Below are 17,615 nucleotides of genomic sequence, written 5' to 3'. Positions count from 1 at the left end.
ACAGGAGTACACTGGTGGACACCCGACAACAGCCCCAGGGACTCGGCAGCAGCAGGAGAAGCATAGGACCCGTTGATGGTGTCCTAAAACACCGTGGGCTTAATGCAAGCTATCCAAGGAGGCTTGCGTCGACGATCCAAGGGAGGTCCACGGCAGCACGGACCCACCGTTTCATTGCTGCCACCTCCATGCTTGAATGACACGACCTCCGCTGCGCTGTCTCCCTTCACACCTCGGTTTCCTCGCACGTCAGCTCTCCGCTCCTCCTGCTCGCTACGCTCTTCATCGTCGTCGCCTTGCAAACACCATTTGCATGTGCACACGCGCAACGTTGGCTGGCACGTGCAGAACTCCGCTGTTGACGTGTGCCCCCCCCTTCGGAAAAGTTTTTTCACATAGAAAAAACTGCTATCGGTACACATAACACTAATCTTCATGTGGGAAGCAAACGAGTTAGACGCCGCCGAAGTCACCACAGGCACTTTACACAATGACACATGGAGGCACATGGAGGCGTGCATAGAGGGAACATGGGGCCAAACATTATACTTCTGACTAAAGGGGAGATAAAAAGCTTACAAAATATCAGACACAAACTTTACACACATCTGTTTCATAAAGGTGAATATTTACACACTTAACAACTCATAAGTGGAGAACGAGGGAAAAAGAAAGAATAAACAACCCATAAACACTACCACACTACATTTGCCCGGTCTCTTAAGACGCATGCTTTTCATGTCGTTTAAGCATATTGATATGGAATAGCTTTTTAGTGTGGCCAAAGTCTATCCAATAATCCACATCGTTCATTTTCCCAGAAACCACAACGGGACCTTTCCACTGCATTAGTTTATTGTGGCTACTCGGCAAAAGAATGAGGGCTCGATCCGCAACCCTTAAATTCCGCTTTTTGCTGTTCCTATCATAGTATCTCTTCTGATACTGTTGAGCATGTACCAAATTTTGATGTGCCGCTCTCAGAGTCTGCTCGAATCGTTCTCTTAGATCGAAAAAGTAACCATATGCCGTCTTCGTGTCTTCTTCCAGCTGTTCCCTTGTCCAGAGCTCTCTGATGACTTGTGGGCGGTCCTCGCACGTGTCATCCAAAAATCAACTGAAATGGAGGAAACTCCAGACTCTCCTGCGGCACCTCTCTGTATGCGAACAGAAGCAGACCAGCCATATAATGATACCATATTTTGGACTGCTTCTTACTGAGCTTCCGCAGCATCTGCTTGAGTGTGCTGTTAACTTTCTCCACCATCCCATTGCACATTGGATGGTAAGGAGTCGTGCTGAGATGTTTCACCGCCAAGAGATTATTGAGCTCTCATCATTTCGGAAGTGAAACAGGAGCTCTGGTCACAAAGGATATCTCACGGAAAGCCTATCCGTGAAAACATCTCCACCAAACCTTCTGCCACGGTTGCTGAATCTATCTTTGGCAAAGCCGCAGCGTCGGAATGCCGCATGGCAAAATCAATGAGAGTGAAAATATATCTATTCCCTCTCACCGATGTAGGTGACAGCGGACCGATAATATTGACAGCGACACGATCAAATGGAGTATCGATAAGAGGCATGCGTCCCAACGGAGCTTTCCCTACTTTGCCTTTCCGGCACGTCCTTTGACAGGTTCCACACAACTTGACATACCTCTTAATCTCCTCCTGCACTCTTGGCCGGTAGAATTCTTCCAGAACTCGTTCTGTAGTCTTCTTAATGCCCTGATGCCCTGCCAACGGGCTATTGTGGGCAAGTCTTAACACCTGCGACCTGCAAGATTTCGGAGGTACCATCTGTCGGACCTCTCTGCCGGAGGCAAGATGATAGAGACGGTACAGCAAATCCTTTTCGACAGAATAAAAGTGAGAAGCGCCATCCTTGCCATGGAACATCTTCCCTACTTTCACCCAACACACCTTCGATGACCCATCCTCTTTCTGCCCTTTTTCTAGCATTTCCTTGGTGAACCGCATGGGACCGACGCTCAAAGCAGTATTTTTCCTACCTTATCCAGAAACTTCCTTTCCAGCCAACACCACTTTTGGGCCCTCACCTTCGCCATTTTCCTTGGCCACCTCGTCATTGTCTATGCTAGGGCATAATTTTATCAGAGCCCTCCAGTTTCTTCCAATAAGTATCTGGAATTTATGGCTCACGGGCCTCTGGTATATTTCCAATTATGACATCGTACAATGATGTCTCTATGCATTTCACCAGGGCCGTACCAGTGAAATAAGGGGAAGCGGTATAGACCTCTGCCTCGGGAACTTCCAGACTACTGCCATCAACAAGGAACACCGTGGATCTCGAGTCGGTGAGAGCTGAGTCAGGGACTAGGGCCCTCTGCACAGCCACCGTATTGCTCCCCGTGTCCTGTAAAACACATACGGGTAGACCTCGGAACTCACCCTCTAGGACAGGCATATGTTGTGCGTCTGCAGGCTTTTTCCAGACAAGTCTGACCACCACTTTATCCTCAGCTGGTTCAAGCCTACCTGCTTTTGTGGATGCCATTTCAGGAGCAACACTAACTGGCTGAACACAACAGGACAGTTGCTTCTGGTATTCGTGCTTCCTTGAGCACGAACTTACATCATGCCCTGCCCTTCGACAATAAATGCAATAAAGCTGTTTCGGCTTAGAGCGACAGTTGATAGCCTTATGTCCAGGTTGGTTACGATTGAGACACCTTCCTGGCTGTCTACTTGATGGAACATCCTTCTCTCTTGGGATGCCCACCTCAAATGACTCTTTGAACGAAGACAAGTTTCTTTGCCGCTGGGACTCTAGAAAATTGTCTGCTGCCTCAGCCATTTTATTCAGCGTCATGCACTCTCTTTCCCGAAGGAAAATCGCCAGACGACAATGGCAGTTCCTCAAGAACTGTTCGGCCACCACCAAGTCACTTAAATCATTGTACGTTGTGGCTGTACCTCACGTTTCGACCCATCGACCAAAAAGACTGAGTAAGCGTGCCGTGTATTGCTTGCATGTTTCTTTATCATGCGGCGTACTTCCACGAAACCTTTCATGATAACACTCTGCTGTGAGCCTAGAATGTTGGAGCAGGTCTAGTTTTGCCTTATCATAATCCATTGATTCTATGGGAGACAAATGACCGAACACACAGAGAGCCTCCCTAGTCAGAGACATACTGAGTGCTGTAGTCTATTTTTTCCTTGTGTCAGCTGTGCCCTTCTGAGATACGCTTAAAACGTTTGAGGTATGCATCCAAGTCATCCCTACGGTCGTCGAAAGGCGGGATCAAGTTGTGTCTACCAACTGTTGCTGAGGGTTCCGGTAATCTATGCTCTTCAGCCTTTGCCTGCGCCTTTTCATGCTTTCGTTGAGCCTGACGTTCGGCTTCACGTGTAGTGCGTACCTTCTCTTGTTCGGCAGCCACCCACATGCGCAGATCGGCATCTTTCAACATGCGTTCACCCAACTCGACCCAATCCTTTAGTGTTGCCATTGTTTCTTTTTACGGACCCATGAAAGGAAAAAAAAAAAAAACACGGCTTCGTCCTGTCGCGCGGGGGCCAATTGTTGCGAGTTTGAAATACGTCCCCAACTGCTGCAGAAGGGGAATGCTATCGCGTGCATTGTTCGAACAAGACAACAGACGGATCAAACAACACAAAGCAAAGCCGGGTTTATAATTTAAAGGTAAAGAGCCAAAAATAAATGAAAACTCAAAGAAAGACACACCTTCAACACACGCACAAGACTACAGGTTAAAGGAAAGAGTTCGACAGATCTTGAGCGTCCCAGGTGAAGCGAGGGTGCCGTGCAGACAGGGCGGACGTGGGTGGATGAACTGCGACGTGTCGCTGGCATTGGGTCGAAGAAAGCGGCAGAAGTGAGCCAAGTGGTAGTAGGGAACGGAGAGGAACAGAGGAATACACCGGTGGACTTGGCAGCAGCAGGAGAAGCGTAGCTAGGACCAGTCGACGGCGTCCCAAAACGCTGTAGGCTTAATGCAGGCTAACTAAGGAGGCTTGCGCCAGTAATCCAAGGGAGGTCCACGGCAGCACGGACCAAACGTCCGACGGTTGCCACCTCCACGCTTGAATGACACGGCCTCCGCCACGCTGTCTCCCTTCACACCTCGGTTTCCTCACACGTCGGCTCTTGCTCCTCGTGCTCGCCACGCTCTTTGTGTTCGTCGCCTTGCAAACACCATTCGCACGTGCACACGCGCAACACTGGGCTAGCATGTGCAGCGCTCCACTGTCGACGTACCACACTCAAAATTCCCCCGACGATTTGTTGTACACCTCACAATGGTGTAATGACAGCAACAGCCACACGTTACTGTCTCAGTTGCACTAGCCATGCGGCTGTGCTGGAACACTCTCTAAAAACAGCCAGAACTGTAAGCCTACAATATACACTTACAAGCATTTATTATTAGGAAACACGGTGGTGCATTTATCTTCGAGGGCGAGCGTTTCATTATGATCCCAGCTGCCTGACAACACTACTTTTTTCATGTCATGTATGCATGTTCTGCTTCAAAAAGGGAGAACCCATTTTAAATATCCTTTCTGAGAAAAAATCTAGCAGAATTCAACCCTCTAGACCATGCAAAGCTGTTGAAACTATATTATTCGAATGATTTCTCCTGCAGTGCCTTCAATTTCGGGCTATGGTGCCCAGTCTGCTATGCCGGCTGCACTGGAGTGATCCTGCAATACACTCACCGCTGCTCCCTGGGTGGCCTTTGCTCCTAAGCAATTGCGGCAGCTCGTAACGAATGCGCGTTGCCTATGGGCATTGCGTCATACCCTTAAGGCGGAGCTTAAGTGTCCCCTACAATTTTTTAGACAATTTTTTTTTCTGAAGAAAAGGTGCACGTTAGAATAGAGTAAATACAGTATCTACTGCGCACACAGCTGCTCCTCCTGTTAGTACACACCATGCTCTTACTGCATCAACGAAACTGCTACAATAAAAAAATTTTATATTATGCATATTCATTTAATTCAAAATACCTGGACAGAATATAAAATAATGTTTAATTTTTTTTTAATCTTCATTCAAACACTTTGTTGTTCTGTGCTTTCTTGAAATTCACACAATATTATTTTCTTGCTAGTTAAAGATGTGTCTGAATTTTATATAATTATTGCATATGTTTGCATTTAATGGAGTGCAAACTAGTTTTTTATGTACTTTATTTCTTGGCTTAGACAAAGACCTTCAACATCAGGAGTAAAAACTTTCTGTGATCCAAGAAAAAGCATAAAGTGAAGAAACCCACAAAAATTGTGGATGCACTATATGGTAATTAAAAATCTCCTCTTAAGATTTCTAGGCATGTGCTTGCAAGATATTTCATGTTATTCATAACCAGAGTTGACAAAAACAGCAGTGTACTAAAAAAGAGCTTGTTTAGATGTGTTGTAACTGCTACACCCACAGTATTATGCAAATTGTTTTTAATGCTTATATGAGTATTCATATCGCGTACAGTATCTGGAGAGAATTTTGACCCTATTCACTCTCAGATTTGGCAGGTGGCAGGAGGCTCCTGCGTGACCATGCTGTATCCCACTACCCTTATACTGTTGTGAGGTTCGAAACTAAAAGCTCAAACATGGCTGCTCACGGCGCAAAAGACACTGCGCAAAGGCAGGATAAAGCAGGCAGTGCTCTCCACCTCCTTAATAGGTGTGTGAAGGGGCTCAAATTTAATCCCATATGCTACCATGTTCTGCAGAAGACATGAACTTGAGAGCGCTGTCAAAATTTGGCCTCATTGCCATGCCTTGGGACAGGGATGGTTGTCAGATTTTCAAGACAGCTGAATTACCTTGCTCGTGGGGCTGCAATGCGATGCGACTGCTATATTCTTGTGCGCCATGGTTTCCTGCATGGGCATGCCGCATAAGTGACATCACATAAATACGGTCTGCAAAGAATATTAATGTTAAGTTTTTCTTTTAATCGACATCGAAAATTCTCATGTTCTGTGATTTCTTAAATTTTGTGCAGTAATATTTACATATCTGTAATAGATATGTCGGTGAGTTTTATTTTGGTTTGTAGTCCCCGCAGGGGTGCGTCTGCAGCTTGCAGGCGTTGGTGAGTGGCGACACCACGGGTTCCCGAGCATCCGCAGGGACATCCCCGCAAGGGGATGATGGTGAACAGTGCATCACCACGGACCCGAGCACCCGTGCTTAGCCGTGCATGGCATCGCCGTGTCCGGGGAAAAGGGGATACTGGTAGTTGAGCCGATGCCGAGCGTTTGGACCTTTAAAGCCCTTCGGCGGAGGCAACACACCACTTTGGCCCCAGCTTCCTGTAGACGGCACCTCCGGCCTGACCGCCTGACCCAACCAGGGGAAATCGGCAGTCGCCTTTTCCTGTCCTCCCCTCCGTCTTTCACTTACCTATCATCTGTCTTACAACTTTCCTGTCTTCTCCCCTCTTCTCGGTTTTTTCACTTTTCATAGGCGGTGAGGGTTAACCTTGTGTGGCCAACTGCCCTGCGTTGTGTCATATTTGGTTATAGTTAGGGTGTACAGCTGGCGTGGGCAGGGCTTGCTAGCAAGCTCCTGTCCCGTCCCCTAGTTGGGCTCTATGGTGGTTGGCTGGCACCATGACCGAAAAACTAAATTTTTTATGGCTCCCCCCTTTCCAAACCTGATCGCTCTCTAAAAAGAGGGCAGAACGAAGCAGAAGATTTTTTCTTTAAAAAGAAACAAACATTTTCAAAGTTTCATGTTATCCACAGTGAATGCGAACAAAAGCAAGCCCGAATAATGTCACCATTTCTTGTGTCCAAATGCTTAACAGATGCCTTGCGCACTGGTTACAAGGTATCGAAAATGGCCAGCGGCGACCTGCTCCTTGAATTGCGCGAGAGCATCCAGTGCTCGAAACTCTCAAGCATTGCTTTCATAGGGGACATCACTGTCTCCATGACTCCCCACCGATCCCTTAACACAGTCCGAGGCGTTATCTCAGAAAGTGACTTCATTCATTTAACAGAAGCCGAAATGCTTCAAGGGCTCACCGACCAGAATGTAATTGACGTTCACCGAATCAAAATCCGCAAGGATAATAAAGAAATAGACACCAAACACATGGTCATCACATTTAACACCAGCACTTTGTCCGAAACGATCGAAGTTGGATACATGAAAGTCAATGTCAGACATTATATACCCAATCCCCGCCGATGTTTCAACTGTCAAAAGTTTGGCACGGCTCACAGACTTGCCGCAGCCGCGAAGTGTGCCTCGAAGGACCACCATTCTGAGGAATGTGACGCAGCACTGCGCTGCGCAAACTGCGAAGGAGACCACGCTGCGTACTCCAGGGCGTGTCCGTCCTGGAAAAAGGAAAAAGAAATCATCACCATAAAGACCAAAGAAAACATTTCATTTAAAGAAGCAAGGAGGCGTTTTGCGCTTACCAACACATTCTCTTTCACAGCAAAACCAAACTTCGCTGATGTGGTGCGCAGGGGCGTAGCACCACAGAGCACTCCGGCACCTGCCGAGGCCACTTCCACCGAACCGATGGCAGGGCCCTCCACGCCACAGGCAGGGACAGCGAAGGCTGCTCTGTCACACTCAAAGCAGGGAGCGCTGGTCCATGGGTCGGCATCCCGCACGACTTCCCCCCGTCGGGGGAGGCTTGAAACTAACACAAGCCCTCCGGCACCTCTGTTGAGGTGATGGATACAGCTCCCACTCCGCCTCTTTTACATCGGCAGAGCAGCTCTCTCGAGTGAAAAAAAGACAGGCTCTCATAACGGGTCCAGAACATAAGTAAACCTCAGATCGTTCCACCCCAAAAGATAAACATGGCTTTTTTAGTTCAGTGGAACTGTAGAGGCCTGTTGAAGAATTACAGTGACATAACAGATATTTTAGGGTCAGTGTTGCCCGTAGCCTTATGTCTTCAGGAAACCAATCTAGGTCTACAACATATGAATATCCTGATACATTACAAAACTTTCAGACGCGATCGCGAGCAGGCTAATAGACTCTCAGGAGGTGTCGCGATTGTCGTTCGAAGCGGTGTCCCTGCTTGAGAAATCAAAATCAAAACAAAACTTGAAGTCGTTGCGGTCAGCATCATCAGCTATAAAACAATTACTATCTGTTCTGTATATATTCCTCCACATTTTACATTAACGGTTCATGACCTACAAGAACTCATTCAAGAGCTTTCACAACCATATTTATTAGTTGGGTATTTTAACGCTCACTCCCCTATTTGGGGAAGCGAGCGCTGTGACTCTAGGGGACAAATAGTCGAAGTAATGTATGTCTTTTAAATGTGGAAAAGGCCACATGCTGCTCCCCTACCTCGGGGAAAATGACCTGTTTAGATTTGTCATTTACTTCACCTTCTGTTTTTAACGATTTTAAATGGGATGTCATTTAACGGTAGCGATCACCTCCCTATACAAATCAGCTTAATATCTCTACCGGAAATAATCCCCACAAAACCGCGACGCTGGAAGCTGCATCTAGCAGACTGGGAACTTTTTAGAGCAAAAGCCACTTTACAAAATATAGATTTAGAAAACCTGACCATCAATCAGATAAACGAAAAGTTCACCAATTGTATTGTAACGGCTGCAGAATTAGCTATTCCGCAGTTTTCTGGAGTAGTGCGACAAAACCACAAATTGTGGGGGACAAAAGACTGCAAGGAAGCAAAAAAACAACAAAATAGAGCTTGGGGTAAATTTCGCAGGTATCCGACGCATGAAAATCTCGTAAATTTTAAAAAGGCAAGAGCTTAAGCTCGGTGCATCCGTCGCATTGCCGAGAAAGCTTCATGGCAGAGTTATGTTTCATCTATAAACTGTCAAATCACATCTAAAAAAATGTGGGAGCAGGCTCGAAAATTAAACAACAACTTCTCACCGTTCGCAGTTCCTCTTCTGACAACACTTAGCACAGAAACAAGCATAAGGGAACAGGCAGACATTTTGGGTGAACACTTCGCTTCAGTTTCCAGTTCATCGCAATATACGCAGTCATTTATAAAACACAAAAATGTAACCAAAAAACGAAGACTTCCAATAAGTGGAGGTGAAAAAGAAGAATACAACAATTTAATTACTCTCCAAGAAATAAACACAGTACTGTCTACGGGAAAAAAGACTGCTCCAGGAGCCGACCAAATACACTGTGAAATGCTCGCCCATCTTTCTGAGCCTGCCGTAGAAGCACTTTTAACATTCTTTAACAAAGTATGGGTTTCGGGGAAAATACCTGAAGCCTGGAAAAAAGCTATTATTGTACCGTCTCTTGAACCTAATAAACCTCCAACATCTCCTAGCAGTTATAGACCCATAGCCCTTACCAGTTGCTTCGCCAAATCCTTTGAAAGTGTCCTGAATATAAGATTAACTTTTGTCCTTCAATCCTGCGAACGTCTAGATATCCATCAATGCGGTTTTAAAAAGGGATGCTCCACAACAGATCACCTAGTCCGTCTAGAAAATACTGTCAGAGAAGCTTTTATCCACAAACAGTACTGTCTTGCAGTCTTATGTGATTTAGAAAAAGCTTATGATACAACATGGTGGTTCAGGATTCTTCAGGACTTAGCTGAGCTGGGCATCTGGGGCAGAATGCTGAACTCCCTTAAAGACTTTTTGTCTAACCGTTCATTTAATGTCCACCTAGGCTGAACCCTTTCGAGAAATTTCGTTCAAGAAAATGGAGTACCTCAAAGGTGTATTGTAAGCACAACTCTCTTTATTGTAAAAATAATTCTCTTAGCGAAATAATACCGAGGTCTGTTATGTATTCACTTTATGTAGATGACCTCCAGATAGCTTGCACATCCTCCAACATGCCAACATGTGAAAGACAAACATAATTATCAATTAACAAACTGGCATCATGGGCAGACAGAAATGGCTTCCGGTTTTCTGTGCAGAAAACAGTAGCCATTATTTTCTCACTGAAACGAGGATTACAGGCAGTTCCGACCCTACATCTGAACGAAACCGAGTTGTCCGTAAAAAATGAGCACAAATTTTTAGGTATAACATTTGATAAAAAACTCACTTTCCTGCCTCATATAATGCATTAAAAAAGAAAACTTCCCGATCACTGAGTATACTCAAACTCCTTTCACATAAACACTGGGGTTCTGACAGGGCAAGTCTGACAGGGCAATTTACCGCTCTGTGGTATGATCCTGCTTAGACTATGGCAGTATAGTATATGGTTCAGCAAGGCCATCGTATTTGAATCGACTCGACCCAGTGCACAATTTAGGATTAGGCCTTTCAACTGGTGCTTACAGGACGTCACCTATAAACAGTCTTTATGTTGAAACCAACGAGTTGTCACTTATAGACAGAAGAGCCATGCTCACATGCTCGTACATTCTAAAAATCCGTTCACTGCTCAAGCATATTTGTTACCCCATCGCTACAGAGTGCCCATCTAGAGTACTCTTTAACAATAAACCGCAAGCTACTCGTCCACTGCTCTTACAATTCGAAGACGCGCTAGAATTTTGGCGTACTAGACATATTGCCAAGCATTTCTCGAAGGCGAGGTCCACTTCCGCCATGGTACAACTTTCCGGAAATCTGTGATCTCACTCTTACAGACTTCCGTAAAGAACAAATTCCGCAAGAACATATAATACAAGAATTCCTTACACTTGAAGAAAAGTACAGTAATTACGCAGCCTTTTATACAGACGGTTCAAAAACAGACGTTTACGTTGGAAGTGCAGTGGTACACGGGAATTAGAATAAAATAATAAGACTTCCACAGTGTGCTTCCATCTTCACTGCGGAATGTTACGCTATCTGTGTAGCCATAGAAAAAATAGTAAATGAGAACCTCCCCAATAGTATTATTTACACAGACTCGCTAATTGTGCTCACAGCCGTTCATTCTAGAAATGCAATAACCCCGCTGCTTAGTGACCTCATACACATTAAAACAGCTATAGCTCGAGGACAAAACATAAGACTCTGCTAGGTACCAAGTCACGTCGGCATAAAGGGCAATGAGAGAGCAGATTTGTGTGCTGCTCAAGCTTGTGGCAAGCAAATAAAAAATGCAAATGTGCCCTATAAAGATTGCATTAAATTACTACAATGTAAGGCAAGGACAATTTGGCAGTCCACTTGGGACAGCGAAGTAAATAACAAGCTACACTTAATAAGACCAGTGCTCGGTGAATGGAAGTCATGTGTGCATCAGAAACGTTTCAACGAAATCATTATCTGCCGCCTCAGTATAGGCCACACACACATTGCTCACAACTTTCTGCTAACAAAAGAAGACAAACCAGTTTGTGCATGTGGAGATGAACTTACAGTCAGTCACATTTTAATTTCATGTTCGAAACTGGAAAAGCTACGGAAAAAGCGCTTCTCTCCGTTTTATAACCAATGCATCCCTTTTCATCCATCACTGCTCTTAGGTGAAAATGCAATTGTGGACATGTCCTGCGTTTTTAGATTTTTAACAGAATCTGGTGTTCTTAAAAATACGTAAAACATGACCCAGTACTTTGCCTGATGCACCTCAGCCACTTTCTCATTCCTGAGAAAAGGGCTGAGGTTTTTATTTTGATTAGTTGGGGGCCTCCAGTCCTTGCCCAACCAAGGACGGCTGATGAGGGTACCCAGCCTCCTTTGAAACCTTTAATATTGGCCATTTGTGAATCTTGTTTTGCTCTCAATACTGGGCAGAAGGGTATAAACTTTTAGGCATTCTACACCGCCGTATTTTTTTATACCTTTGTAAAAATCTACAGAAAACAATTTCTTATATCTTTAGCTTGGCGCGTGATAGCCTTAGTCGCTTATGCGCCATTAAACTCAACTCAACTTTATTTTGGTTCATAGGTACATTTGTGTATAATGCAGCTTTAAAATATTTGTGGTTATAACTTATTTCATCATTTATGTAAAACCTCCAGAGTTGGCAAAAAGAAAAAAAAACCATCTGTGCGCCAAGCTAGCATAAGTTCAGAAAAAAGAATATAATTTGGAAGTCGGCAAAAATAACTGGGCAGAATATCTCTAAAGCAGCTGTAGATGTGCGCTACAAATTTTCAGTCTCCTTCTTATAATATATTAGTGCAAAAGCACTATTTCGATGAGTCAACCCTGAGCAAGATCTTGGGATGTTTGTATGCTTGTGGTGTTAGTGGGTTTGTGCCAAGTGAAAGTAATAAATAAAAAGAAATCAAATAAATATCCACGGCTGCGTGAGAGCACTAGGCTTTTGCCGCCAAACACGCGTCATGTTAAACTGCAACACACTCTCGCATTGTGCATTGCACATCATCTTCTTCGTGCACTAATACTACTATGAAATTAATATTCACGCTTTGAGCTATGTGGCAGTGGTGACAGAGAGATGTGCACTGCATGCGTTAGCATGGACAACGTTGCGGTAGAAACACGGCACTAGAGCAATACGCATTGGCGTTGACAACATTGCTGCAGAAACGCGGCACTGTAGCTTAGGCTGCTGGCGTACATTAGTTGAATTGGCATTGACGATGAAAGAGTTGAAGACATGCATAACTTCTTCTCTGGGTCAGTCTAAACGTCAATCGCACTTTCAGGTACTTGGCGATGGTGTCCACCTGCGAAAAACTGTGCTTTTGAGCAATATTTCGTGCTTAGCAATGCTAAACCGCCAGCAATTTTTTCTAGTTATTCATAACCAAAGTTTGCAAAAATGGCAGGGCGCATAACTGTGGGAGTCTACTTTTTCTTGATCAAGAATTTTTTGTGCTTTGAATATATTTTCTGGGAAAAAGTAACTGCAGAGTCCTTTCCAGTCATCAAGCAATGACGTTTTGAAGTATTAGCTAACCAGCCACCTATTGGAGGATCTTATGTGATATTGCCAAACTTCTGTTTACGTTAAACATTGTAAATGCATTGTCCATAGTATCAGCACTAAGGAGTAAGAAGTATGTTTGGGCAAAGTGCACACTTTATTTTGTGGGTAGAGTTCTCATCGCAGAGTTCACACCGCTGTCATTGCAGACAATCCACAGGCAGGCTTCAGGACAGTGGTCAACTGTGGCAGCAGCTCAGGGCAATGGGGGCACCAGCTCTTTGCCAGCAGAGGCGTGCTCCGAGTGTGGCAGGTGCTTTCGTGTTCGACGCCTTCTTCAGCTGCACCGTGACTCAGTTCACCGCAAACTGCGACCCTTCCTCTGCTCCTACTGTGGCCACCGCGCATCATCACAGAGCTCCCTCAAAATGCATCTGCGCCAGCACACGGGAGAGAAGCCGTTTGCTTGCAACCTGTGCGAGTACCGCACAGGGGACCACAACTCTCTGCGCAGGCACAAGATGCGCCATTCGGGCACCAAGCCCTACAAGTGTCCCCACTGCCCCTACGCCTGCATACAGGTGAGCTGCTTAGGGCGGCTTTTTTTAAAAAATTTATACAGAATGAAATTCTTTCTAGCTATTATTATGTGTGTAGCACAACTGAAATCAAAGTTAGGTAATGGGATTTAAAGGAATCTATTGGAAGCCAAAAGAATTCACAAAAAAACTGCCCTCTACTTCTAGACAGAAAGTAAATACTTCCTTAAGGCAGTGAATGAAAACTTGATAATAGCCACATAATTACCTACCAGAGGACAGCATCAATTGTTCTCACGTGATGACTGTGACCAAGCTTAACAAGCAAGTTTTCAGCTTTAGTTTGTGGTTTGTTGGGTTTAATGTCTTGAAGTTTCATGTGCAGTACTAGGGATGCTGTAGGGTGGTAGGTTAAGCTTGTAGATTACGTTTGACCACATGCAGTTCTTTAACATGCACTGACACAGTGCACAGACGTTTTTCATTTTGAGACCCTCAAAGTGTAGCTGTCGGGAGCCCACATTCGATGTCATGACCTTGGTCTTGGCAGCCAAAAATGCCAAAAACACTGAGACACCGTGATGGGTCGTTTGCTGAAAATGCAAATACAGCTGACTTGAGTAATTGGGCACATCATGTAATGCATTTCTTTTATCAGAAACTACTTGGATGAGGACAAGAGATAGTCATGTGTATGTATATTCCAAGACCAAATGGACATGGCACTGCACTAGTTGATCTTTTTCTTTCTTTGTTTTTTTGTGTTCATATGTACCCTTGCTGCTGCCGTGCCTTTCATCTTGTGCCTTACATCCCTTTCCAAAGCATATACCAAGACAGCATGAGACAGGCTGTGCAAACACAGGAACAAGTCGTTATAACGAACACAGATATTACGAATTATTGCACAAGAGTGCAGGAAGCATCAATGCTAAGCAGCTGCCATCTCCATGTGAGGTTTGCAACCAATGATGGCTCTAGCCGAATCTGTAAACTAAGACGTAGTTTAGCCAATAATTTTTTTGCCTGAATTTTAGGCAGGAAGGTACAGAAGCCAAGACATACGGGGTTCCCAAGCATCTTTAGAGAGCTGGTAGGGTTTCCTTAAGCTAAAAAGATAGAAAACTCCTTGACTAAAAGATTCATGGTGCTGCCGAAGTGCATGCTTAAGATGGGCGTGCCTGTTTTCAAGGAGGGTAAAGACTAGTAGGCATGCCTGAAAATTGCAGGAAAGGTGCAAACCAAATAAAACCAAGTGCATGCTTAAAATTGGCGTGCCTGTTTTCAAGGAGGGTAAATACTTGTAGGTGTGCCAGAGCCATGCAGGAAGTGCACAGAGGAAATAAACCCACTGAAGCTGCAAGCCCTGGATGTCCTCTTCAATATACTGTAGTTTGGGGCTGCCTGAAAAAAAGTAAAATAATAGGCCCCAGCCTGAACCCTTCTCAACAAAGAATTTTGAGGTAACATGGAAACAGCATGGTTTACTACAGTATTTTTTAAGTGTCATGAACAGAATAACGAGACTGGCATGCTTAGTGGCTTCTGCTGCACATGCTGCAATGATTTGAGGTCCACTGTGCAAATCTAGCTCAGGTTGTGTGAAGTCAACAAGGTGCATCGTAAGCAGCAGAAGTTAAAGGTACACTGAGAACAAATTGAAGTTGGACTGTGTCTATAGATTACCGTGTTTTAATAACAAAAACGCTAGTTTCATTGAACACAAAGCTTTTATCTTGGGGTGTGTGAATAATTGAAATTTTCAAATATAAAATTGAATATCCTCCCATTTGATTTGCTGAAGGAATCAAGTAGTGCTTATTCAGAAATATTCTAAACTAATCGAATACTATCTTAAGGGTTTGAATAGTTTTTGAATAATAGATGCAAAGTTTGAATCGGACCCACCGTAATTTTCTTCAGTGGCTGTTTCAAAAACGGGGCCCACTCCGATGTCGCACAGTATACTGCCACGATTGGTCTGCATGTGCAGTGCTGTGACGTGGTCCATTCATGTGGCGGCTTTCATGATGCTCAATCATATGGCCTTTATTATTGGGCAATGCAATAGGGCTCAGCCCTTGGCCAGCCTTCATGCCTAATATCGGGGGGCATGGCTCACAACTCTCATCTCTCTCGCCAACTGGGACGTGGCACTAATTTCATCACCGGCATCATCAGTGTTGTTTCATTCAACAGCTACAAATTTAGCTCCATTAGTTACAGCGCTTCCGCTAGCACTTCATTGTAGCGAATAATTACAATTATGTGCACAAGTTTGGAATGATCATACAACTATTTGATTCACATTCGATTCGGTTTATAGCTGAACTATTTGTATTCAATTCAGTGCCGAAGCAAGACTGTTCGTATTCGATTCGGTTTCTAAAAAGTACTATTTGCACTGCCCTACTTTTATCAGCTACAAAATGCAGGTGTCGCCATCACCAGCCAAATTTGCAAGTGAACTGCATGTATTGACGCAGTTCTTATTGAGCAAATCTCAGAGGCTATACTTCTTTGCGCACATAGCAATCAACACTGCCAAAACTAGTGCGCCTGTTCGCGCAGGCTAAATTCACGCCAAAAAAGTAGTTCGACATACAACCGAAGTGAACACAAGCACAATTCAGTGCTACAAACCTTAAGTGGCATGGCTGGCACCCCCTCAACTTTGTTTTACCTCTTGCCACAATTTTGCCCTGCGACACATCAAGACTTCGAGAAGCAAGAATTACATGCAGCAGTATGATGCGCGGTTTGTAGGGTGAATCGCTCGTACTCAATCCGCGTCCAAAATGTAGTTAATACTCGGTGAAAATTATAGCCAGAGGGCCCAAACACTGAGAGTCTTAGAGCTTCCACTGTGATTTTCAATACTACCACTTCGTTTTATACCGCTCTTTGTTTTCATTCAAACACTCGCTGAAGTTTTGAGAACAAATGATTCATGGCGGAGTAATATGGATTCGCGAACGCACTACTCCCGCAGGCTCCACAGTGTTGCCTGCTGTGTATGAAACAGAGTATAGACTACACCGCCATTCACTTAAAACAGCAATCACAGTCTTTTTCTCTGTGTAGACTAGAGCATGGCATGGGCTCTGGCTGGGCCAGAAGCCCAGGTCCAGCCTGGCCCATGGGCCGTGCCGGAAAATGTGCCCTTTCGCCGAGCCTGGGCTGTGACCAGGCTTGAAATTGCAGGCCCAGGCCAGGCTTGGGCCTGAGCATAAAGCGGCTGTGTAGCACTTTTGATTCATTATAGCAAGGTGAAGCACACGTGTGGTGTTCTAGCAACGACACGGATGAAGCAGAGCCATGGTGCTGGCTGAGGAAAAAAAAACAGCTAAATGCTTATTTACTAATTTTTGGTGTCTGCTAGTTCTGTTTTCTTCAAGCGAGAAAAATGAAAAACAATAGTTTTTTTTTATTGTTGCCTGGATTGTCTTGGACATAAAGGAATTCTGGCACTAATATCTTTTCACTGATTTATTATCAACAGCTAGTAGTGCTTTTCTGTTGACGCGGAATTAGAGGCAGCTCATTTGTCGACTGAGTTTATTCAGCGTCACTCACAGTGCTATGTCTAAGTAACTTCGGACGGACACGCCTGGCCGCATTGAACAGTACAAGAGAATGGCATAAAATCCAGCAACAGGCTGCACTACAGCAGCATTCTTAGTGGAGCGTTGTAACGCCTGACACATGGGTCATTTACACAAATGCGTTTGCCTAATAAAATGCGCAGCACCGCTAGCTTTCGCTGCTTCAGCTATCAGTGAGCACATGCCGTCGGATCTACCAGAAAGCAAGGCGCTCCAAATCTGCTCGGTTTTTTGTTACCGCATGACTAGACATTTGAATTCTCATAAGAACCCCTAGAGAAGGGCCTTCATTCATTTGCTCCACGAGTGGATAGGGGTATGTTCCAAGATATTATCTGATTGTCTACCTTTGCCTCCCAAAACACATCTCTGTGTTACGAGGAACGCCATTGCGGAAGAGCATATTCGTTTAGGACACTTCGGGTCTTTAAACACGATTTACGCAATAAACAGGTGTGTTTATTTTCATCTCAGAGCCATCCCTCCTTGGCATAAAAAGGCTTTATTCATTTCATTCTATAGAAATGCGACCACTGGGGTCGTCAGTTAAACCAGCGAAAGCGTGCTCATTAAGAAGATAAATTTATTTGCTGTGCCTTGAAAGACGTTTTTATATTTAGACATCGCTGACAATAAAAATTATTGACAAAAAATTC

The 17,615-nt window shown here is 44.6% G+C and overlaps 1 protein-coding gene across 3 annotated transcripts in view; it reads left to right on the top strand.

Annotated features, from left to right (window-relative positions):
- Positions 1-17,615, top strand: part of LOC144113949 (uncharacterized) — a 49,983-nt gene that overhangs the window by 13,661 nt on the left and 18,707 nt on the right. For all 3 annotated transcript variants that reach the window (XM_077647365.1, XM_077647363.1, XM_077647364.1), the window contains one exon: positions 13,025-13,396. In XM_077647365.1, coding sequence (XP_077503491.1) covers positions 13,025-13,396 — 372 coding nt within the window. The remainder of the gene's footprint in view (positions 1-13,024; positions 13,397-17,615) is intronic.

This window comes from Amblyomma americanum, chromosome 1 (genome assembly GCF_052857255.1).
Source record: "Amblyomma americanum isolate KBUSLIRL-KWMA chromosome 1, ASM5285725v1, whole genome shotgun sequence".
Classification (NCBI taxonomy): domain Eukaryota; kingdom Metazoa; phylum Arthropoda; class Arachnida; order Ixodida; family Ixodidae; genus Amblyomma; species Amblyomma americanum.
The sequence above is the reverse complement of the archived record's forward strand: the minus strand, read 5'-3'. Positions and strand labels throughout refer to the sequence as shown.